General features: G+C 37.8%; 1 protein-coding gene across 1 annotated transcript in view; it reads left to right on the forward strand.

Annotated features, from left to right (window-relative positions):
- The window catches only part of LOC140140523 (uncharacterized), a 52187-nt gene extending 31243 nt beyond the window's left edge, over positions 1-20944 (forward strand). The window contains exons 5-6 of the mRNA XM_072162282.1: positions 19012-19071; positions 20601-20944. Of these exons, the coding sequence (XP_072018383.1) occupies positions 19012-19071; positions 20601-20944 (404 nt within the window). The remainder of the gene's footprint in view (positions 1-19011; positions 19072-20600) is intronic.
- Positions 20945-24933: the final 3989 nt, after the last annotated feature.

Below are 24933 nucleotides of genomic sequence, written 5' to 3' on the forward strand. Positions count from 1 at the left end.
CATCGAAATAATGGCCGTTGAAGTTTAAAGTGGTCACATTTTGCACTTTCATCGAATCTCGCAGGAGAATGCGGCAGTTTTTATTTTTCTATCTTACATTACATAAACATCGGGTAAATCCACGGCCCCTTGAGAGGTTTGAGCGAAATCCATTCATAACTTGATATTTAAATCGGGGGAAAGAACTTGAAAAAACCCACATTTTATCAGCTAAAACGGAGCCATTTGACCACTAGGTTTTTGTGCTTCCGTGGTGTTTCCATAAGATGCGCCGCGCATGCAGATAAGCGTTGCGTATGCGTTGCGTATTTGTGCGTTAACAAATTGCGCGATACGCAACGCGATGCGTTGTTGCGCGCGTGTACCCTGCTGGTACAACAAAGATTTTCTTTCCTTTTCAATTTCAAACACGAGTGGAATAGTGAAATAAAATCCTTCAAATATTGCAGTTGGAGTTCATTACGTTTGGGTTTTGGAAAGAACCTTCTGTTAAATCATGCATGACTCAATTACAAATCTCTAAATCCCTATCGTCTTATCTATTGATATTTTGAATAGTGTTTATCTTTCCCTAATAGATTATGATACTAAATGAACAATCAGCTTGGACAGTTCGCACTAGGCCCTACATCTCATAGGACAATAAAGCTAGCACCCTGATCGATTCTTCCTGCATATCAATATGCTTCATTTACATTACATTACATTACAGAGATCGGACACTAATCCCAACCATAACAAACCATGTAAACAATGATCACCTATATTACAGGTGATATTACAGGTCTATATAATACAGGATTAGATTAGTAAACTATGATCTATTTGCAGGTATTATTTTGATTGAGATGTGATACTATTTTTTTTATAGTAGTCTAGTTGCCGGCGTCAGGTATACATAGAATGTTGGTTTTTTTATGATGATGACATTGACGTACTGATCATTATGCATGATGCAAACTCATAGGTGTTGTGCGTTTGGCAATTTGGGAGGGGTGGGGGTTCAAAATGACCCCATAGGATTATAAAATCAAAATTTCGAATTGCTCAAATACCTCTTTCAAATATATCAAATTATTTACTTAAATAAACAAAAACAAATAAATAAATAAATAAATAAATAAATAGAACAAATTTTAGCGTAGCATTAAAATCATAAATATAACCATTGCTGGCAGGAGGACTCGAACCAACGATATTGATATCAGCAGTCTGATGCTCTACCATTGAGCTATGACAGCATCTACTGATGAGGGTTGAGTTTTTAGCTTATACAGTGTTTGTCTGTGAAAATGCCGCCTCGTGAAAGAAATAAATATAAAATCTCAATTTTTAATTTAAATTTATTTGATAATTTTCTAACCTATATTTTCTTTAGCAGGGACGAATATTTCCCCTTTTTATCTAATTTGACCGCTATATAAGAATCTACTTCTTTTATTACTGATTTAATTCCGCGATTTGTTCCATTAAGCAATATCAAAGATTAATGTCACACATCTCACAACAGATATTTAGTTGGCTTAGTGGTCTTGCACAGTGCTGTTTAACCGGGAGGTACCGAGATCGATTCCCACCTCTGCCTGAAATTTTTTTTAAAGACTGGGAAATAATACCCTGACATTCGCCGCTGACATTCGTACTGCAGAAGCGGAGTTATAACTTGTTAAACTTTGCTCCTTCCGTAAAAGGGTACATTATTTTGGCACTACATTATTTCTTTCTTTTTTCACATTGCTGGTATTAAATATCAAATGGTCATAATTGGCAGTCACTTCAAATCATCCCCAACTGAACGAGGTTCAGGAATGTCCTCTCATTGTTAATTGTTGGTTAACCCACCACTTGAGAATAAAGGAATATGAATAGGTGCAACAGGATTACCTACGGGATTATCTCAAGGATATAATTCTGTTCTCCCTCCTTTTCTTACATCTTCTCTGATATGTGCTAGTGTCAATGGTTATTGTTAAAAGGCAATAAGGTGTGTAATTGCAATATTTCCTCTGAATAGGAAAGACTCTACATCGAGTTATGTATGCTGGTGGTTCGCAATACTGTTATTTAAGAGAAGCTATCTTCCAAATCCAAATCGAAATGTTTACAAATCTGGATTTTCATTGAAACATATCAAAAAACTAAATTTTACGAAAGAAACAATGTCTAGAGTACACAGCTGCCTTAATCCGTGATGAACCCACACTTTTACGGTAGCGTATACGCGAACGCGAGCGAGACTACGCGTTACGCGAGAGCACGTAAAATTCGTCATGCCTGGAACCTTTGTGCGTATGCCAGCTTACAAGTTGAATTCAGTATTTTTCAGGTAGCGGCTAAACATTGCCGTTTTATTCTGTAGTTTTATTGCTGATATCAAAAGAGAAATCATCGAAGTTTTTGTAAGGCTGAGTGGCAATGATTGACTGACATTCCTCGTAAAATAATCGTGAATTATACGATCTTTAGCTTCTTTTCGTTGTTGAAAGGGATTCAATCACTCGCGTCCGGCGCGTCTGCGTGGTTTACTTCGCTCGGGCAGCTAAAGCTGCCCTCGCGGCTGCCCTCGCGAAGTAAACCACTCAGACGACGCGGACGCATCGTTGTTAATCGATGATGAACAACGGTGAAACATGATTGAATCCCTAATTGCACAAAAGAAATATATTGAAAAATTAAATATGGTTACACTGAAAATAAATCACTTTTAGGGCTTCTTGACTCTTGGTGGTAAAGAAAGATGGTTATTTGATAAGAGACGTTTTTTGGTGAGAGCAGTTCTGCACGCTGTATCTCCTGTTATCAACATAGTGAAATGAATAACAATCTTTTGCATTTAGGGCTTGCTTGGACTTTGTTGACTTGAAATCGCTGCTGTTTGTTATTATATTTCTGACTGAACTGAGTATTATTCTTTGTTTATCAGAATAAAATATACTGCATCTGCCATGCTATGGCTGGGCCTACTCAAGTGCCCCGCCAAATGCATGGTGGCTGTAACGGTGGTATAATGAACCTCGTGTTGCATTATGTCACGGAAAGAGCTTGGTCAGGAATGCCTGGAATGGGGGCTAAGTACGTAGGTTGTAAACTTGACATTCACAGGGGTACTAGTAGAGGATACATAGAGTATGTCATGAAAAGGATATTTATATTTGTTAACATTAACTTAGATTATTTTCAAAAATCTACATGTAACCATGTAATCTACATGTAACCTTTCACGCCATACATGACTTTGGTTGTGACCGTCTTGACTTTGGCATTGTCCCAATTGACATGATTACCTAGTTTGCTATCCTGCTATGGCGGACTAGTACTCATGAGGTGATTGCTTGCGGGTTTCCGGATGCAGTTTGGTCTTAGCATGGAAGAAATAGATTTCAACAACTCTTCCTATACCTTTGTACAGGCGCCAACCGTTGTTAAACCGTGATGAACCCACACTTTTACTGTAGCGTATACGCGAACGCGAGTGAGACTACGCGTTACGCGAGAGCGCGTAAAATTCGTCATGCCTGGAACCAGCCCGGCGACAGCTCGTTTTAAAAGTAATTAAAGTATGGAAGCCGCCACTACCCTGCCATCGCGTAGGCCTGGAACACTACCGCGATTTCTACCGGCTATATCGCGTCCGTGCTCTGCGTTCAAGTCATGAAAAATCGCGGCTTGCTGCATCCACCGTTAGACTTTTCAAGCCTGCTACAGTGCATTTTTTTCAAATGTTGAACAGGTTTTTGAATACTTTTAATTATATTTTTTAGCGCATCCATGAACTTAATTTATCAAATGCATTAAATCAACCAACAATCCCGCTATCCGGGCCAAGATTTATACAAGAAAAATACTGTTTCAATCACGAAAATTAACCTAAATTTCTCGCATACACGTAAGACTTGGCGATAGTCTATTCAGATATTGTTGTCAAGCTCGAGGTGATTGACCCCTAATGATTGACAGTTGGGAACGCGTACTGTGCGCTATCTGAACGCGTAGTCAAGGTAGCCGGGTTCTAAAGTGGGTGCTAAAACCTCAAATGGCGACCTCCATGCGTGTACCGGGGGTGCTAAAGTGGAACCAAAACAACAGCGGGAATCGTGTGTTAAATCGACATAGAAAAGAACAGGAGGGATCAGCGAAATTTACTGTCAGCCCTCTGCTGGAACCTTTGTGCGTATGCCAGCTTACAAGTTGAATTCAGTATTTTTCAGGTAGCGGCTAAACATTGCCGTTTTATTCTGTAGTTTTATTGCTGATATCAAATGAGAAATCATCGAAGTTTTTGTAAGGCTGAGTGGCAATGATTAACTGACATTCCTCGTAAAATAATCGTGAATTATACGATATTTAGCTTCTTTTCGTTGTTGAAAGGCTCGGGCAGCTAAAGCTGCCCTCGCGAAGTAAACCACGCAGACGACGCGGCCGCATCGTTGTTAAACGGTGATGAACAACGGTGAAACATGATTGAATCCCTAACTCTTCCTTCCATGAAAGAGATCCAAGAAGAAAGATATATATTTTTTTCATGGTTTTGGATACCCTGGTAGTAACTTTCCAGTCGGGAAGCCAGTTGCCGTTTGACCCGTGACCTTACGATTTTGTCACGTGACATACTCGCCAGAAATGGCGGCAAATTCAAGTGAAAGTGACCTCTTCAATAATGCATCGAATGCTTCAATTACTAGATAATTCTCTGAAATTCAGTGAAATTATTGTGTAAGGGACATTTGAATGATGATATTTCAAGAATTAGATTGAAGGAATTCAATGGCGTTTTGGTAAAATGCGCGATTTACTATGCCAAAATCGGCCGTTTTCGGCAGTGAGTGACGCCAAAAACACAGGAAAATCCTTGTAATAAGTTGTCGGTTAACACGTCCATCACTAATTTGTTCATCAAAATGTAGTTTTATACAGTACTTAACTTGTGTGTGAAGGGGAATGCGCAAAAACACGCTATACGACCTGTGGCAGATTTAATATCCGACAAAATATCGCCGTCGTCTGCAGCCGCGTAAACAAAATGGCGGAACGGCGAAGCTTGTTGTTTTCGTACATTACGGGCGCACAGCACCAAATATAAACGGCCTCTCTGACGCACGTAAAAGTACGTTGAAAACTCGATTTTAGCCCCGGACGCGACGTGTATGAGTTGGAGTAGGTTGTATGAATTTCATAAATTTACTTTTTACTAAGATACGACCACGTAGGTTGGTCTATATGCCTACTGGGCTATTCAAGGTAGGCTTAGGGCTAACTGTTTTCACGGCCGCTATAGTCTAATAATACTAATAGGCCTACAACTTTCAAGTAAACGGCACCGGGAGGGGTTAATATTAGTAGGCCTGTATTTTTGATTTGTTCATGTCACTTTGACTATACAAATGTAGGCCTACCCTAAAAGTGAGAATATTAGGTCAACTGTTATAGGCTATAGGCCTATTACCCCTCATAGTATTTTTGTCTTTGTCAAAAATATATATGAAATAATACTACTAAATTTGCTGTCAGGAAAATATTCTGATCCTTTTAAACTGGTGCTGGATTCAAACTTTAGAAGAAATTAATTCAACCCCCCATCCACTACCCGGTAATATCTAGTCAAAAAAGAAAATGAAGCCACTGCTCTCTCTCCCGACTTCTTCAAATTTGTAAATGGTTAAGCAGGCTCGTAACCAGGATTTTTTTTTTTTTGGGGGGGCGGGGTGATTTTGAAAAAGTTGACCGGGGAGAATTTTGAAAAGGTGGACTTTTTGTTCAAAATTTTGACCTTTTGACCAAAAAGGCACAAAGAAACTTATTTTTTGCCTCGCAAATCAACTGTGTGGGTAAATATAGGCCTATGCGACGTTTTTTGGCATTTGCACTTTGGGAGGGTTAGGCTAGGCCTATACGGGCGTGTGGTGCAAATGGACTGTTTGGGTAAAATATAGGCCTATGCGACGTTTTTTGGCATTTGCACTTTGGGAGGGTTAGGCTAGGCCTACGGGCGTGTGGTGCAAATGGACTGTTTGGGTAAAATATAGTCCTATGCGACGTTTTTTGGCATTTGCACTTTGGGAGGGTTAGGCTAGGCCTACGGGCGTGTGGTGCAAATGGACTGTTTGGGTAAAATATAGTCCTATGCGACGTTTTTTGGCATTTGCACTTTGGGAGGGTTAGGCTAGGCCTACGGGCGTGTGGTGCAAATGGACTGTTTGGGTAAAATATAGGCCTATGCAACGTTTTTGGCATTTGCACTTTGGGAGGGTTAGGCTAGGCCTACGCGCATGTGGTGCAAATGGACTGTTTGGGTAAAATATAGGCCTATGCAACGTTTTTGGCATTTGCAATTTGGGAGGGCTAGGCTAGGCCTGCGGTGCAAATGGACTGTTTGGGTAAAATATAGGCCTATGCGACGTTTTTGGCATTTGCACTTTGGGAGGGCTAGGCTAAGCCTACGGGCCTGTGGTTAAGCTAGGTTCAAGGTCCACCCTTGTTTCTTTGACAGATTTATGAATTATACGTTAGGGGGGGGGGGCACAATAATTTTTTGAGGCAACCCAAAAGAGGCAAACAAATTTTGGCAGGTCAAAAGGAGCTCAAACGGGAAGTGCAAGCAATTTTTGGCTCACATTTGGCACCTTTATACTCTAAAACCACATTTGACCACAAACGGATTCTGAAAACATAATGATAAAATTGTATGTTTTTTTCACCCAATACAAAATTTACTGGATTTGCCAAGTTTTAAAATATTAGACTAGATGTCTCATCCAATATTTTAAAAAGACCAATAAATTTGTGTATTCGATGCAAAACCAATCCAATTTTATATCAAAATAGGATCATTTACTCATTTCCCCATATCATGTTATTCCTTTACCCTTTGACTTCATTGTAGTCAAATTTGACTTCAGCAGTAAATCTGACTGCTTGCAAATGAAATGTACATTTTAATGAAACACAATGACTACAGTTTAGTAATACAACTTACAAGGCATTTATTTGTAGGGCATTTTTATTTTAATACAATATTGCACTGAGGTCAATTCAGTCCAACAGCTTTAACAGAGTTAATTTACAACATTTTACTTTTTAGGACACTCTGTTCATTTATGAAAATTATAGTATTGGGAATAATTCTGTGACAGCCATTTGCAACCTGGTTAGGATTACGTTTGGGGTGCTGATTTTGAAAAAGTGGACTTTTTTTCAATGGGGGGGCAATTTTATGAAAAGTGGACTTTCTTCCCAAAATTTGGACCTTTTTGTAAAAAGTAAAAATCCTTATACTTTTTTTTTTTTTGCTGCGCTCTCAAATTCTGAAATTTTGGGACTTCTGGTATATTTTTCCAAAATTAGGGGGAAGCACCCCCTCCGTGCGTACGGGCTTGCCTGGTGGACACAATTACCTGCACAGATGTCCATCTGTTTATTTTGTAGTACCGGTATAATCATGTAATATAGTTCTGTTAATTAGAACATGCAATGTGTACTGCAATTATAAAATTGTATTTTATAATTGGAAATTGCATTTATTATAATTCCAACATTTTATTGTTTAGAAGAGGCAATTTATCAAAATACGAACACACAACTATATTTTTACACCTTACGCGTGATACACAAAGATATTGTGCGAGGCGATAGCCGCGCACGATATCTTTTAAACCAGGCATGGGACTACGCATTTATAAATAAAAGTCTGGAAAAGCGCGTAAAATTGGACAAGAACACCTGAAAATAAATAAAACTGTGGGAATTTTTACATCAAAAAAGACTGGTTCCAGTATTTCCACTGGAAAATCCCATGCCTGTAAACTCACAGCGAGACCAATATCTTTGTGTATCGTGTGAAAGGATCCATACAATTTAACATTATTATGCTTTGAGAATCAGATTTTTATTAAAAAAATTAATTTTTGGTCAAAAACATGATTTTTGGTCAAAAATGTGATTTTTTTTGTCACAAATGTGATTTATGATCAAAAATATAATTTTTCTTCAAAAGTGTGATTTTTTGGTCAAAAATATGATTTTTGGTCAAAAATGTGATTTTTTGGTCACAAATGTTATTTTTGATCAAAAATATAATTTTTCTTCAAAAATGTGATTTTTTGGTCAAAAATGTGATTTTTGGTCAAAATTTTAATTTTCTCAATTACATTCTGTAACCGCTTAAAAGTGGGGTTGCTAAATGGTATTTCAATATCTATACGCTACATGTATGGTGATCGTGGACTGCAAGCTGATGCAGAGACCTCCATGTTCAGGTGTAGGGCCTAATTGGTCGCCAATTTCAGTTTGAGGGCAGATATCCAGAATAATTGGTTTTTAAAAATGTGTATTTTTAAAGTATAGGATGGAAGATTCTAAAAGCATAATAATGATTGCAATAGGATAATCATAGGATTTGAACTGTTCATACATGTATGAGACCAAATTGTTGACGTACACACAATTGCTGACAGATACACACGACTTGTGATGCCATAAGACCTAATACCAGATCCAGAAACACTAGGGAGTTTTTTTTCACAGAAATCCCATAAAATGTGATTTTATGCTTCCGTCAATTGCAAGCCCGGCTACCAGGGACCCGGGCACTGTACACACAATGCCCGGGACTGTCACCCTGAAATTACCAGAGAAGTACATCCCGGTACCGGGACTGTACCGGGATGTACAATCAGTCATCCCGGTAGCGGGCCATGAAAATACTTAAATTTTGGATTTGCTGATTAAAAACATTGAAAATTAATACAGCACTTTGAAACCCGGCTGGCATGGGCGGGGACAGTACCGAGGGTTTGTGCCCGGTACCCAGGACAATACCCGGGGCAGAGCGGGGGTTATTACAATTGCCTTTGGTAATCTCCCGCGCGACGTCCCCGGGTCCCTGGTAGCCGGGCTTGCAATTGATTTGAAGCATTACAGTTTTTGTACAGTGAGATTACAGGCTCTACCTATGACAAAATCTGTAAAATGATGGTGAGGTAACTCCATTTGAAATTAACACTCCCTGTGTGGGAGATTACGGTCATATCTTCCAAAGGGGGTGTATGGATTTCAACTGGAATAGCTCAATAAAGGATCTGATCAAGGGTGAAAATAAGAAATGATAAACCAGGGGCTAATTTTTACATAAAATGGCCCCTGGTTCACTTCATTCAACATGGAACAAGGGGTCACTTCTAATCAACAAGGGGCCAATATATGTTCTGAATAAGTTCATCATGCATTAATGGCTATGGAATTGAATTTTTGGGTATAGTGACCAGGGGCCAGTTCCTGAAGAAAAGTGTCCCCTGGTCACCTGAAATTTAGATGGGACCAGGGGCCATTTCAGGGTTTCTGGGGGCTAACCGTCTCCCATCTCCCACTTCTTGGCTCCACATCTTAAAATCAACATTTGACCTTGTATCTCATGTGTGGAAATTCTCAAGCTTCTACTAAAAAGTGCACAATCCTTCAGGTTAGCAACTGTACAAGTACACAGAAAGTGCTATCTGATTTTTTTATAACATGGTATCAGATTTGTATTTTTCTAGTACAGAATATTTATAGTCCCTTCACCAGCTACATTAACTGCAATATTTAGGTTTGTTTTTTCTTTGTACGTATTGAAATAAAAACTCTCTGTATGAATTCCCATGGGGTAAAACATGTGGCAACCTCTTGGTCTAGCACGTGAAAAACCTGAAAACACACGTCCAATGCCCTCTGCAATCTCTCCTGGTTTAGGGCACAACCGCCCCTCCACCCCCTTCAACAATGGCGACGGTAGATCCTGTGGGTCGAGTATGAGAACAAATGGCAGTCGTCTCTTCCGCGAGAGAGCATCCAAGTATTGTGGTAGGTTTGCCTGTAAAAAATGATAAATATACCCCAGTAAATAAAATGATGCAGTATTTGAGACCCGAAAAGGGGTAGGGGTAGTATCATTACTGGGACTAATCACTAACACTGAGTGGGAGGGAGTAGACAGGGAGCACAACAAGCACTGTACACAACACAAATAGTTTGCACAGCAAGCTAATTGTTTTTCACTTTATCACTCTTAATCGTGGCTTAAGTTACCATCACTCCCTTGCCCCTCCCCCTCTTTTCCATGCTAGTTTTAAAATTATTATTTTTGCTGCATTTATATCCATGACAATATGGAAAAATTAATATCCATGCTTTGTGAACAGGCCTCAAAAGTGTGTGTCTGTCAAGGATTTAACAATCAACAAGTATGCGGTAATGCCTAGATCGATTCTACAAATGGTCCATTCTGGGTCACAGCCTTTTTTGTGTCGCAGACCATTTGAAAATGGGTCGCGAACAAAAACCTTATAGAAAAAACATTCAGGTAAGATTATAAACATAAAACATCAAAAATAAAACAAAAGTGACTGGAAATTCTTGTTTATCAAACTGTCATTTTGCAGGGCAACTGCACCTTCATAGTGTGTAATTCACTGATTTCTCACACTTGTACCAGTAAAATAGTCAATGGAACAACTACTTGTACCTCTACCCAAACCTGAATATTTATTCCACAGTATGTTTTGGGTTGCACCACACTGATGTAGAAATAAGGGCCCCTTGTCAAAATGTTAGGGAAAATCTGCCTGTTATTTTTCAATTAAATTTCATTTCAGTTATAGTAAAATCAGGGTTAATAATTTCAGAGAGAATCCTAGAAACCATGAAATTCTTTGCAGGGATTTTCTTCAATAGATGTACGAGAATTCAAAGAGATTCTTGTCAACATTACAGATTCTGGTAAAATTTCAGAATCCAATGGATTCTCACAAGATTAAAATAAATTCTACCTGTGGTAATTTCTGACATTAAAGTACAGAGGAAGTCAATGTGTTATTTTACGTACTGCTCCTTTTAATACACATACGGTAATTGAATAAAACTTACTGGCTGAAAATCAATGAAAGATGCCATTCCTTTCTTCACTGTAGCAATATGAAAGGCAGTGCTATCAGAACCACATTTTTACACCTTGTTCATCCACATCTGAAAAAAGAGATGACAAAAATTTTTTAATAATTAACCTTGTTTTTAATAAACTGGTTTGGACAAAAGAAATTTGGGTATAAAAGATTTGCAAACCTGGGAGTGGGAGAAAGAAATTAATTCTCTTTTGGCTGGCAGACAGGAAAAACAGCATGGAGCATGTAGGTAATGATGGTCAGGTCAACCACCTAGTTAACCAGCATCTAGCATTCTGACCAGGCTTAATCATACAATTACTTAGGAAATAAAATTCCATACATATACATGTCTCAAAGCTTATGACGATTTTAAATCCAATGTGGAAAAAAACAAAAAGTGAATGTGCACCGCAAAATGAACGAACGTGACAGCTTTGAGACATATTGAAATATCTGGAAACACCTTACTTAGTTTGGTGTTACTTTTTTTTGCATATTATTTTCTTACCTGTATCCATATTTCTTGATTAGAATGTGCACCATTTTGCTGTAGTGAGCTGCATGCAATGATCATCCACAATAGCCAGAATGCCAGATATGTCCTAAGTTTAATTTGAAAAAAAAGTAGACTGTAAGGTGAAGCGGAGGAATGGTACGGAAAATAATTGTGCATTGAAGTTTTTTTTTTTTTTTTCAATGACAACCAATTGTATCACAAAATGCTTATAAATTTCAAATATCCTGCACTTCGAAACCGGCACATGCAAAAACAATTCAATGGATCTACATGTAGCCTGCCTTTGATTGCAATTGTGGATAGGTATTGATTGATATGAATGAATTTGGATGCCTCATACTAGTTAGCAGTCATCTACATGACAGCATGTTATCCTCTTTACACAAGTTTACAGCAGCTCTTTACCACATGTGGTGTGCTCATAGCAACCAACTAGCTAGACTGCACAGTGCACATGTAGACATTGGAGTTCCGGTAGTTGTTAAAAATTCTACAGCCCCGCACGCTGATTTATACTGGACGAGATTGGATGACTCACAAATATTCAAGGAAACAAAATGAAAAATGATAACAGACATGTATCTACCACCCCCCCCCCCCCACGGTGGGGGTGGGCTTTGGTCCAAAATTTGTTGTAAACTTCCACTTTTCACAAAATTGCCTCACCCTGGAAAATGTCCACTTTCCTGCAATTCAGCACCCTAAGATAATCCTACACCTCTGTGGCTTATCATCATAGGGGCATACGGAAGGGGGAAATCTCACAGGAATATTGCCAAAAATGGCTTGTGTACCCCCAATCATGGTTGGTGCTCTCCATAGGATCACTACACCACTGCTGCATACTTACAAACTGTGTGTCAGGCATTTCAACATCTATTATCCTGTCCTTTGCTTCACTCACTGTTGTCTTCTTTGCTTGTGTATCATCAGGTTCCACGATCGAGCGACTCAAGTCAGTATATCAGACAATACCTTCTCCCTGAAATGTCAAGGCAATAATGTGTGTCAATGTCACTTACTTCTATTGTCTTCAGAAATTAGAGCCAATGTAGAGAAGGAAAGAAAGGCCTACTGAATTTTAGCACAAGTTCAGGAGCACTATCTTTTTAGAGAACGCTGGGGATCAGGGAATAGGCTATGACGGTATCAACCCCTCCTCCCCTTTTTTTTGTTGCTCTTTTTAATTCTATGGTGAAATATCATCATCCAGTCCACTTCCAGAAATGTTATTTAAAAAAAAAAATCCCCTGGAAAAATCCGGATTAAAAAAAAAAAACCGGAAATCTGGCAAAACCGGAAAACTTGCAACACTGAAACAAGCTTTGGAGCTTGACAACAAAAAGCGTCTGATAAGGTGCCACACATGAGAATGCTTTTAAGGGGTACTACACCCTGGCCAATTTTGTGCTTATTTTTGCATTTTCTCAAAAATTATAGCACATTGGTGACAAGTCAAGATATGCATATTATAGGGGCAAGGACTACAACTACTGTACTGAAAATTCAGCAACTCAAAGCAGGTAGTTAATGATTTATTGATCAAATATTGGTTTTCCCTCATTTTTGAGTGTAACTCCACAACGGTTGTCTATGCTGACATAAAATTTCCAGTGCAGTAGTTGCAGTCCTTGCCCCTATAATATACATATCTTACTTGTCCCCAATGCACTTTAATTTTTGAGAAAAATGCAAAAATATTGAGTTGTTTGTCACGCAAAGAAAATGCATAGCGCGTTGTGATCGACGGAGAGTGCTCAAAATGGGTTGAAGGGGAATCTAGTGTGCCACAAGGCACGGTCACTGGCCCATTAGATTTGATAATCAAATTCTAAAAGTATAATAAACCTAGGCACCGGAGTTTCGCGCGATTTAAAACGGCAAAATGCGCTGGCCACTTTTCAAAATGCGCGAAAATGCGCCAAAAAATAGGTCAAAATGCGCTAAAATGCGCGATCCCCTGTTTTCAATGCAAAACACAAAAAAAACATCGGTAAAACAATGTGGCATGTCAATCAATTACGAACGACTTCCGGTTCATTTCCAGTTTCTGGAAAAAATAAAAAATAAAGATGGCGACCATCACAAATCGTCGATCGAAATGTCGAAAGCAAGGGCAAATTTCCCCACATTATGCTTGGTTTAATGATCGTTATTTGTATTTTGATGTACATAAGTGAAGTTAGAACCAATATTGCGTGAATTTTCTTGTAAATGCTGCCGATTTGGGGCATAAAATCGTAAGTTTTAACTTTAAGCTTATCGATGGGTCAAAATCGTGAACATTCTCGATGGAACCCAAAATGCGCTTTGGACACCCAAATGCGCGAAAATGTGCGCTTTTGCGCGAACCGCGCGAAACTCCGGTGCCTAAATAAACCGGATATAATAACTAATCATATTTCATATGGTAAGCTTACGGTACATTTACTGCTGTGCATGTGCATGTGCGAATGCAATGTCAAATGAGAGCGAGAAATACATCAAAAATGTCTTGGCAAAGTAAATAATTCTTGATCATCATGAGAGAATGTGCAAACTTTCTTCTGCGTACCATTGCATCACCGTACTTTTCGTGGAACAACACGATCGCTCAACTAAGGACGGTGATTGGTCAAGATATTTTGCCTATAGCATGCACGCTAGCATCTATTTCAATTCTTTTTGATTACATTTTGTAGGCCTGCAAATAAGGCCGAATTGGTCAAGCTGGGAGATTCATTGCAGAGTGTCATTGCACACTCTGTGCTTGTTGATCGAAAGACAGCCTAGGCTAATAGAAATTGGCACCACTTTCGTGGCGGGTTGTTGTCTTTAATTCTGTGGTTGTGGACCAAATAATAATAAAGTATCCATAAAACATGTATATGTCCGGCACTTCGACAGGGTGATTCTTTGTTGGATTATTTGATCCTATGACCGCTCATAATTTATTCAGTCTGAAAACATAGTCATCTGAGCGCTGTATGGGCTGGCAAACTATGTAGGCCTAAGCTTAAGCTTATCGTGTGTGTACACGTTGACGCAAATCCAAGAAAGTAGAAAACTTGGAAGTATGACTATATATCTGCTTAAATTACCTCTGTATTTTGCAAACTAAAACAAGAATACTTTAATAAATACGAATATGAGAGTAGGCCTATGACTGTGAATTAATTTGGATGCCAAGTGACAAACCATATTGTAGTCATCGGTGCTTGCAAAATTTATGAATGAATGCTGTACAATCAATGATTTATACTCGTCACATGTGTATCGCCATGGTCGGATCACGTAGGCCTAATTACATTCTTGTCGTGGGTCGACCTGGCTAAAAATCCTGGGCGTTTGTGGGCCGAATGTGGCATTGCCATTGTGGCAACCAAAATTTTACGGTCTACCTGGGAGAAACCGATTTACGATAACTTAGATGGTCTATCGTGTGATACGATATTTTGGGTCCACCTGGGATATTTTTCTCCCAGCTTGACCCAAAACGTGCAAATAAGCAACATTCAATTCCATCCAGGGCTGTCAACTTTTTGGAATTGCTTGGCGTGAGACAGAGACGTACCGGGATTTGCCAACGCCGATGTTCATTTTGTACCATGAATGATTATTTGAGCCACGGCGCTCGAGAATGTGAAAAGGGGGGGGGCAGGAGTAACAAATTATTCATGACGATGCGTGAGAATTTACTAATTTTGCGTGAGATTTACTACCTAGCTAGGCGTGAGATTAATACCTTGGCGTGAGACCGTGAGAAAGTGACCCAATGCGTGAGACTCACGGCCAATGCGTGAGAGTTGACAGCCCTGATTCCATCCATTATTCATATTTATGCTTGCATGACAAGTCGAGTCATGCACATTGTGCAACTTGCAAGTCACTGAAAACGAATAATTCATCGACGTTCATCGCAAATTTATATTCACGATCGAGGATAATTTATAAAAGCACAAGCTGAATTCGTATTCCATACAAACTGGATGCATTTCATGTTTTTATACGCACATTAAAATTTGTTTGTGCGCGCAGTGGTGCAAAATTCGTCACCCCTAGTCATGCTAGTCATTTCACGGTAGCCACAGACAAGCCTCAGTAACAGCCAATTATTTCATTTTTCGCGAGGCGTCCGGCGAAAATTTTTTAAGAATTCGTAAATTAAGACATGTTTCAATCAAAATTTCTATAAATCATAGTACTGACACACGCTAAACGACCTGTGGCAGATTAGGAAAAAGTTTCATCACGTTCATGTTTTTATACGCAAAGTATAATTTGCGTGTGCGCAGTGGTGCAAAATTCGTCACCCTAGTCATTTCACAGATAAGCCTCAGTAACAGCCAATTATTTCATTTTTCGCGAGGCGTCCGGCGAAAAATTTTTAAGAATTCGTAAATTAAGACATGTTTCAATCAAAATTTCAATAAATTATAGTACTGACACACGCTATACGACCTGTGGCAGATTAGGAAAAAGGTAAATAAAAGAGACAAATCAAAAACTCACCTGCGATGCGGGCCACTAATCAGTGCTCGAGGGATGCGGTTACTGCCTTAGAAATGAAGTATAATTATTCATAAGCTGTATCCTTATATGGCGATCCGATTCTGAAAGTTCCGCGTCGATTGGTTATTTTTGACCTGAACTATAGCAGTAAAACTACCGCCCTCTATTTAAGGCGCCAAAACAGCCTCGACTCTGAACAAAGGGGCGAAGTTCGGCAAGGGGCTACGTCCATGTTTAAGATTTGCTCGAAATCGTGAACTGGCTTCCCGACTGTTTCTGGTGTTCATTGAGTCGCATCTCAAATTGGTATAATTACCAGAAAGGCTAATTGCCACTTAGTCTAGTCTAATGTCCATTTAGTCAAATATTGCTTGGTCTAAACTAGTATGTCCACTAACCATACAGTCTAATAACCATTTGGTCTAATAACCGCCAGGTCCAATACACTCGTATGGTCTAATAACCTGTTAGTCTAATACAATTTCGTCTATTTTCCAATTCCTCTAAAAGGATTGCCATTTCGTCTACTACTGGTTACGGGCTGTAAATACGTGCAATGAGAAGAGCACGTATTACATGTATCAAATTTTATGTATTATTCCCAAGAATTATTATTGTTTATAAATATATCAAAAAAAATGAAGAAGAATTATTACATGTAGCCTGCAGGTATTGTATAGGCATACTCGAGTGAACGTGCAAAATTTGCCGGGCTATTTGTTCTTCTTTTCCCCGTCTTTTAGAGTTTATAGACTGCAGGCAGGGCATGTGACGATATGAGTTATGTGCCATTCCAACATTAAAACAAATTAGATTTTTCTGTTTTTGTCATTTTCATATGGAGTTATGTGTAAATAATACATTTATATGCCTGTTGTACAATGTACTGTTTATAAAACCCCGACCGAATTCTGCGAACGAATCCCGACTTACACATGACTTAGGAAGGTGATTCCGTATTGATGGTCCTAGTTGATGATATGATTTTGTTGGATTTACTGGTCTGCTATCCTGCTATTTGCATTGGGATATTTGGACTGCTTGCTTGCGGGTGTGCCGAGTGTGGTTTAATTTGGCCTCTGTATGGAAGAACAAGATCCCCTTTTCCATAGTCTTTTCCCTATGCATATCGTGGATGGCTTGGCCTATCCCAAATCCCCCCGGCCAGCACTTTTTTCCATTTTAAATCCACACACTTTATGCAGGAACTTCATTCTTGATTTGATCATGATGTTTCCTTCATGTAATATTCTTATTTTATTGAAGATATTTTTCATGTAAAGTAAGTTGACAATGATTGAATTCGTGCATTGGCCCGATGCATTCCACAGTAATGCATGGACATTGTGTTTACAATTAACCCCGGAAGTAACTGTGTGTCCCCGGGCTGACGTCATCAACGAAAGCGCCCAATTTGAACGATTTCGTTTTGTAATTTAGGGGGGGGGGGTGCCAATATCCAATCTTTGCATGGAGATTATGTCTACCCTGGTACGTTAGGCAAATAAAATATATTCTTTTCTGCTTCCTGACATCATAAGCTTTCCATTGATATATAACTTTATTTTCAATGAGGTTCACCTTTAACCTATCAACAAACGAACTGGTTAAAATGCTTCTATTTTCAATGTTGAGCTACATTATTTCACTGAAACCTAATTAAGCCATAGGTAAAAAGTTCCCACAACCAAATAAAGTTATATGGAAAAACACAACCAAGCTACAGTTCTGTGGAAAAATTTGTATTTCTCGTCACCTGTACCATCATATTAGGTAGCTTTTCATAAGCTTCATTTTTGTGATTTTGGTACCAATTTTACCTTCGTTTTTCCAATCTAATTTCAACTAAACAATCTAAATTGTACTCAACATTTACATCCATTCCCAAGAAAAGAAATGTTATTCTGCCCATCATAGCATTATATCCAGATCCAGTAAAAGAAAAACTCGACCAAATATCAAAATTGATGCCTCATTACAGCTATGTTGACATATCACATGTTGTTCAAAATGGATGCCTAAATTTGACCTCAACCAGGTGACTTATAACCTGACCTATGATGACCTATAGCCTTATAGAAATCTCTTTTCCAAACAACCATGACAACACATGATAGAGGCTATATTAAATTTGCTATACCATTCATTGTGGAAGAGATATTTTAGCATGCCTGGTTGATCACAATCTGAAGATGGTATAACATAAGATATACTCTATTTTTACTCTATTCAAGTACTACTTGAATAGAATAAATTGTGTTTTGTTATGAGGCACACATACTGAGTTACTATAATCCCATAGTAACAGGTAAACAAAAAAGTATATAGGGCAAAAATGATATACTAAAATAGTTTAAAAGCACTTTGTAGGTAGAGATATTTTATAAGTTCAGGACATGAGGTGATGAACATAATATTTATGTACTTCATCAATTTGCAAGAAAAAAAGGAGAGGGGTACTGATGAAAATCAGGGTATTAAACCCCCTTAATGCTAAAGTGAGCCAAATTAAAGTAAATTCGGTTTTATAACAGACTATCAATTGAATTCCTAAGTGGAAGAAGGGCCCAACTCCAAGAGTTTTATCGTATTGTATTAAGACCTGTACCGTTGCCATTGAAACACATTATATCATTTCACATGTATGTTATAATATATGTTATGGTCATGTACGCTAAAGATCCATGAAGATGACAACAGTATGTCACTAAAACTTTTCCAAACATTGAGTTTGTTGTTTAGATCTCAAAAAAAAAAGTGTTGATGGAATTGGGCCTTTCTTCCACTTAGGTATTCAATTGGATAATCCCTTTACTCGCGGGTGGCAAATGACTGCAGAGTGTATTTTTAATCATCAAGAAAATGTACAATAGAACTTTCCCGTTTGGATTGTGTTTAACTACACTTGAAGAGTTATCTAATACCGATGCGATGATTGCATATCACCCTCTTTCTTCTGTCTTCAGATATCGCGGTGTTTGCCATTCCTCACTGCACTTGTTTGTCATTCGCACACACAATCTGTAATTTATATAGATGTTGTCGTCTCCCATTGTTATAACATTATTTCATATATTTTCATATCTGCAGAACTGTCTGATGAAATGGGAAATCTGGATATACAGTCCGAAACAGAAAAGAAGATTAAAGGTATTTTATTGAAACAGTCACAATTGGGTGAAATATACAGTAAGCCAAATAATTAAGGTACCAGTTACGTTCATCCCCTGTATATCCTAAACAAAGGCAGATATGTCATAATTGGAACCAACAGCCAATAGCTGTGTCTTTTAGCTCGAATTTAAGACCTCATTCGTTGGCATTGTTCAAGAAATAAAGATACGAAGATCCAAAAAGCCAAGGAAGATGCTAATTTTAAAAGTCTTTTAAAGTTGCAGTTTGCATTGTACACAAAGCGTTAGTGAACAAGAGCACTACTAGCGCCGTGCTTTCATTGATTAGCACGAAAAACTATAGGGTCGTGCTTTCATTGATTAGAACACAAAAGTGCAACTTTTTATTTCGTATCTTCATTAGGTTTTAATCACCGTTTCTTTAATTCTCATCCATTAATTTTGACACATTTGTCTTTATTTAGGATATAGAGAGGTGAACACAACTGCTACCTTAATTCTTTTGCTTACTGTACATATCAATTTGTAAGCGCTCTTTTAGCATTTTGTTTACAACCGTATAACAAAACAGGCGAAAATAGTAACTTTTTGCACTAGATTTGCAATTTAAAGAGAATTGGCCATTTCTCATTCTAGTGACGCTAGTATATGGCCAATATAAGTGTGCTCTTTCATTACCCACAGGAAGCCCCGCTTGGCCAGTTCTCCACAAAAGAACTGACTTAGACCTGCTATTTGATGACAGATAGAACAGAATTTACATGGATACATTTTAACCTTGACTAATTCCCTATACCAAAAGAGGGGCTTCATCTTTAATGACATAAAATTTGAAAAATGCTGTTAGGAACACTTGAGGTTTTGACTTTTAAAACCTACATTTTGGTCAAAAAATGTGCTTGGATAGGAAGCTTTCAACAGATCTACCACATTCGCCTTGCTATAACATATTAAATTGCGTTATCTGTTACAAGTGACCAGTGACGAAAATTGTTTTTAGGGGGAAGTGTTAGCTTTTGTTCGATAAAAAAATTCTAATTGGATGAAGGGAACACTTGAGGTTTCGACAAAATCCAATCAAAGAGGCCCATTGTTCAGCTAGAAGCTCCACAGCTCTTCGATGCTATGCACTCAACCGTGTAGTGTAATCAAAGACTGTAGTGGTGACAATCACTGCTTGCTAGAGAGCTGTTGGAATTAAATGTGTGCTCATGTGTATCGAGGTGGAAACTGTGCGCATGGTGGTTTATCATGTTTATAAGAGAATCGTTAAATTTGTATAGAAACCTTTCCATTATGTAGTTTTGCTGATTTGTGACTTAAATATAATTTACATATCCAAAGAGTTTATCAATGCGATGAGTTTGACATGATTTTGAAATAAAAATGAAATCTTTGTACCGCATACAGACTTTTGACCTACCTTCTTAAACTCGGGATGAACTGCTTATGTCCAATAGGTTTTTTTAACATTGAAAAAGAAAAAAAATCCCTAAACTGCTCTTTGCATATCGGTAATAATCTATCTCGGCTTCCTTTATACAGGTGACCAGAATGCATCTGATGCAGATTTCATAGATGTAATATGCAAAACTGAGCTTACAACTGATGACCTCATAAATGTCTTAACACATCTTGGCATGAGTGAGAGGATGTTAAGAAAGCCAAACAGGATCATCTTGAAAGGAGAGAAGGATGTTGAGAATGGCGAACAGAGTATTGCTCCTCAATTATTTATACTTGCTGATCGTGCATTAAGAGAATGGCGAGATCGCGAGCAGAGTGATGGAAGGTTAGCCACGAGGAAATCAATCATTGATATTTTAAGGGGAGCTAATTTAGTCACAGCGGAGAGGTTGCTAACAGAACTATGGGGTATTCAGATGTAGCCAGGTTTCCTGAACGAGGGGGGGGGGGGCACAACTTGTAAATGTACCGACGGAAATATTTTGTGAATTGTTGACCCCTTGTAGGTCTACTGACTGTAGGCCTACATGTTAACTCTGAACATACGTAATAAAAGCATTATGATACAAAGATATTAGCTTGAATGTAGGCTAATTGGTACGATTAGAAAACTTGCAAACAGATTGCATAGCTTAACATAGCTGGACACGGTCTTTTCAGTCTGGCAAGGATTTTGCATGGCCGATACCTATTCAAACCTATCGTTTTACACAGTAAATCAAACGGCAACATATATTCAGTCATTTCTTTTTGCGACGTGACCTTGGATGCCTTTGTACATTTGCAGTCAGTTGTCAGTGTACTTCGGTTATATTTATAAATGCGCTTTTATAAATACGCTTGTGACCACCTCCGCGCTGCCATAACAGCTTGTAGATAGTAAGTCTCGAAGTGACCTTCTACATAGCGGGTGGTCTTCCTATACATTTGAATGAAAAGGCGGAATAACACGAGACTATTGTGCAGCAAAATTGTCCCTTTTGTTCAACTTTGTGATTATATTGTAAACGTTTCCGTCATTGAATATTTTTTTCCGTCGTCAAATACTTTCAAAATGTTGTTTTTTATAACATATTACAAATTCGGAATTGCAACATGTGTAATAATTTTGCAATTCAATTAATACTTAAATTTGATGATATTTATCAGCAGAGTTCCTATATAGTGGTCAATGAATGAGGATTTGGTCACGCTTGCTGGTCTTGGTATGTCGTGCCCACGAGTCACGTGCGTATTTATAAAAGCGCTTTTATAAATATAACCGAAGTATTCTGAATTGTTTGGCTTATAATATAGGCCTATTTGCTAACTTTTCATTAATGTTATAATATTGGTAGACTCTAATAGGTTTTCTTCCAGTACCGTGCTTTTAGTGGAGTACACTATGTTTTTAATACACTTCTTTTGGATACATGCACACTTTATAATTATCGAATCATCAAAAGAGATATTGGCCGGTCAATCAGCGCAAAGATCTTTTTCTAAAGGCTGTGGGTTAGAATCCCAGTCGAGCATCCAGGTCTGTATATTTTATCTTAATTATTTTGAACACCGATTTTTGATGGTTTTCTTGTACATATAGTGTCCAGTAATGTGCCTGTTCCATATTAAGCCAGTATACCAGTAATTTTGACACAATAATAAGTGCTCTTGCATGTTATTTCATGTAATTTTTTCCTACCAAAAAGTTTCTTTGTTATCTCCGAATGAATCGTCAGAGTCACTAGAATAAGAAGCATAATTGAAACTGCGGTCAAATGAGGGAATTTGCGATATTTATGTACATTTCTAACAATTAAATGTTTGAGATAAAGATGTATGTAGATAATACATGTAGCCCTATACACCAATCCGAGACGCGTTTACTGTATTTGGCCCTCTATTGACGGCAACACAGATGTACCAGAGCAGGAGATTTAATTCGTAATTCAATACTCATGATTGTGTATTGAATATCACTGTTGTGTACAATTCCCGGGTACAATTCTGTATAGCACACAATAAATAATGGATGGAACCCCCGACCTCGGGACACCGCAGTTTTACATCGGGGACACCGCAGTAATGGCGAAGTCGGATAGGTGTATAGACCTGTAACACTGTTTATGAAACGCGCTCATTTAAGATCACGGTGAGTGACACTGGACTATGACTCACAGTATGTGTAATATAGCGTTAGCCTAGTAGACTAAATGGCTTGTTAGACGATATGGTTTATAGATCAAATTGTTATTAGACCAAATGGCTATTAGACTTATTAGCTATCATGGCTATTAGACTTATTGGCTATAGATCAAATGGGTATTAGACTAAATGGTTGTTAGACTAAATGGTTTTAGACTTATTGGTTATTAGACCAAATGGTTATCGGACCAAATGGTAATCGGACCAAATGGAGTGATATTGAAACAATTGAATATATGAATACAAAAGCCACCTAAGTCCATACTTTGGCCAAATTGATTTAAGCATGGGAAATTGTTGCTATACATAGGCCTGTCATATGCATGAAAGAACAACTCAAATTCATTCTCTGTGTCTATTGGGCATGTGAAAAATAGCATGTATGAAAGAATCACCCAATTCCATGATTTGAGTCTTGTAACACATTGATTGAAATCCAGTATGTATAAAAGTCCACTTGTAACACATTCATTGCTAGAGAATGACTTTTGAACAAAAAATGGGTTTAATAAAGGAAAGTGTGTGGTTTATATTACATGGCAGAATGCTTATCAACATTATACATACCTGTGTGCTTTATTTTGTATTATCTTACTAGTGGTAATCTCATTCTAACATTGTTGTCTTTGTATATGATTCAAAAACCACCTAAGTCCAAAATTTAAAATGAACCCCACGAAGTCCCTGAAATGCTAATCGTCATACCTAATACAGGTTAATCCACTCATTTGCACGTAAAACTTACCATATTGACCAGGTAAATCTAACTGAAGGAATTAAAATGATACACGGGTTTTTCTCTCAAAATAACTTCGCATGGACTTAGGTGGCTTTTGTATTCATGTATTCAATTGACAATGTTGATGATGCTGTAAATATGTGGAATTCGATGTTATTTGATGTTGTAAACTCTCATTTACCTAAAAAGACCAAGCGTGTTAAATCAACTCCATCGCCTTGGTTAGGTAGGGAAATAAAACAGTGTATGCATCATAGGGATAGCCTCCATCGTATTGCAACTCGTTCTAATATTGTGAGTGATTGGAAAGCCTATAAACTTGTTCGTAATCAAGTTACTAGTATGATAAGATCAGCTAAATGTAATTATTATAAGGGTCTAATAGATGAGAGTTGTAATGATTCTGATAAGCTCTGGCTAACACTTAAAAAAGTTATTCCATCCACAGTTTCCCAACTCCATCATCTGTTGGGTTTGGAGATAATGTAGTTACATCTGACATTGATGTATCAAATGTGTTCAACAGCCATTTTGCAAGTGTTGCAACAAATCTACTTAATGAAAGTGATGAAAGAAATAATAATGTAAACAATGTTAATAATATTGATGATGTTAATGTATTACATACATGTGAAGATCTTAAAGATAAACCTGTTCTTAATATACCATGTATTTCATATGATTTTGTTGACAAAGAAATTCGCTCCATGAGCATTAAAAAGGCTGCAGGTCTGGATGATGTCAGTTGCAAGATCCTAAAACTGGCTCGCCCAGTCATTGTAAAAAGTTTAACCTTATATAATGAATCTTTCTTTGTCAAAGGAGATTTTTCCTACTTTGTGGAAAGAAGCCAAAGTGATCCCTTTACATAAAGGAGGTGATCTTGATAACACCATTACATGCCAATTTCCATCCTACCTGTAATAAGTAAGATCATTGAAAGGGCTATGCATAATCATGTTTACTCTTTTTTTTTAAATCGAAATGGTATCTTAAATGTTCATCAATCAGGATTTCGTCCTGGTCATTCTACCGAGACTGCTCTTGTTGACATGATTGATGATTGGCTTACAAGCATCAACAGCGGTAAAATGAATGGTGTTGCCTTTATCGACCTTAGAAAAGCATTAGACACCGTAAATCATGATATTTTTCTTAGAAAGCTCCATTATATTGGAGCATCTGAAGATACAGTTAAATGGTTCGCATCGTATTTATCTTGTAGAAAGCAAAGAGTTACTTTTAAGGGTATTGTCTCTGGTTCACTAGAAATAAAAGTTGGTGTTCCCCAGGGCAGTATATTGGGCCCATTATTATTTTTGATTTTTATCAATGATATGTATTACATGGGAAAATATCTATGTACGCAGATGATACCACTCTGTCTATCAGTGGTACTGATACTGATATTATTTCTAAAAAACTCACTGACGATCTTTCTGCAATTAAGGCATGGTTAAATGTTAACAAATTGTTTCTTAATACTGA

The sequence above is a fragment of the Amphiura filiformis genome, chromosome 19, assembly GCF_039555335.1.
Source record: "Amphiura filiformis chromosome 19, Afil_fr2py, whole genome shotgun sequence".
Classification (NCBI taxonomy): Eukaryota; Metazoa; Echinodermata; class Ophiuroidea; order Amphilepidida; family Amphiuridae; genus Amphiura; species Amphiura filiformis.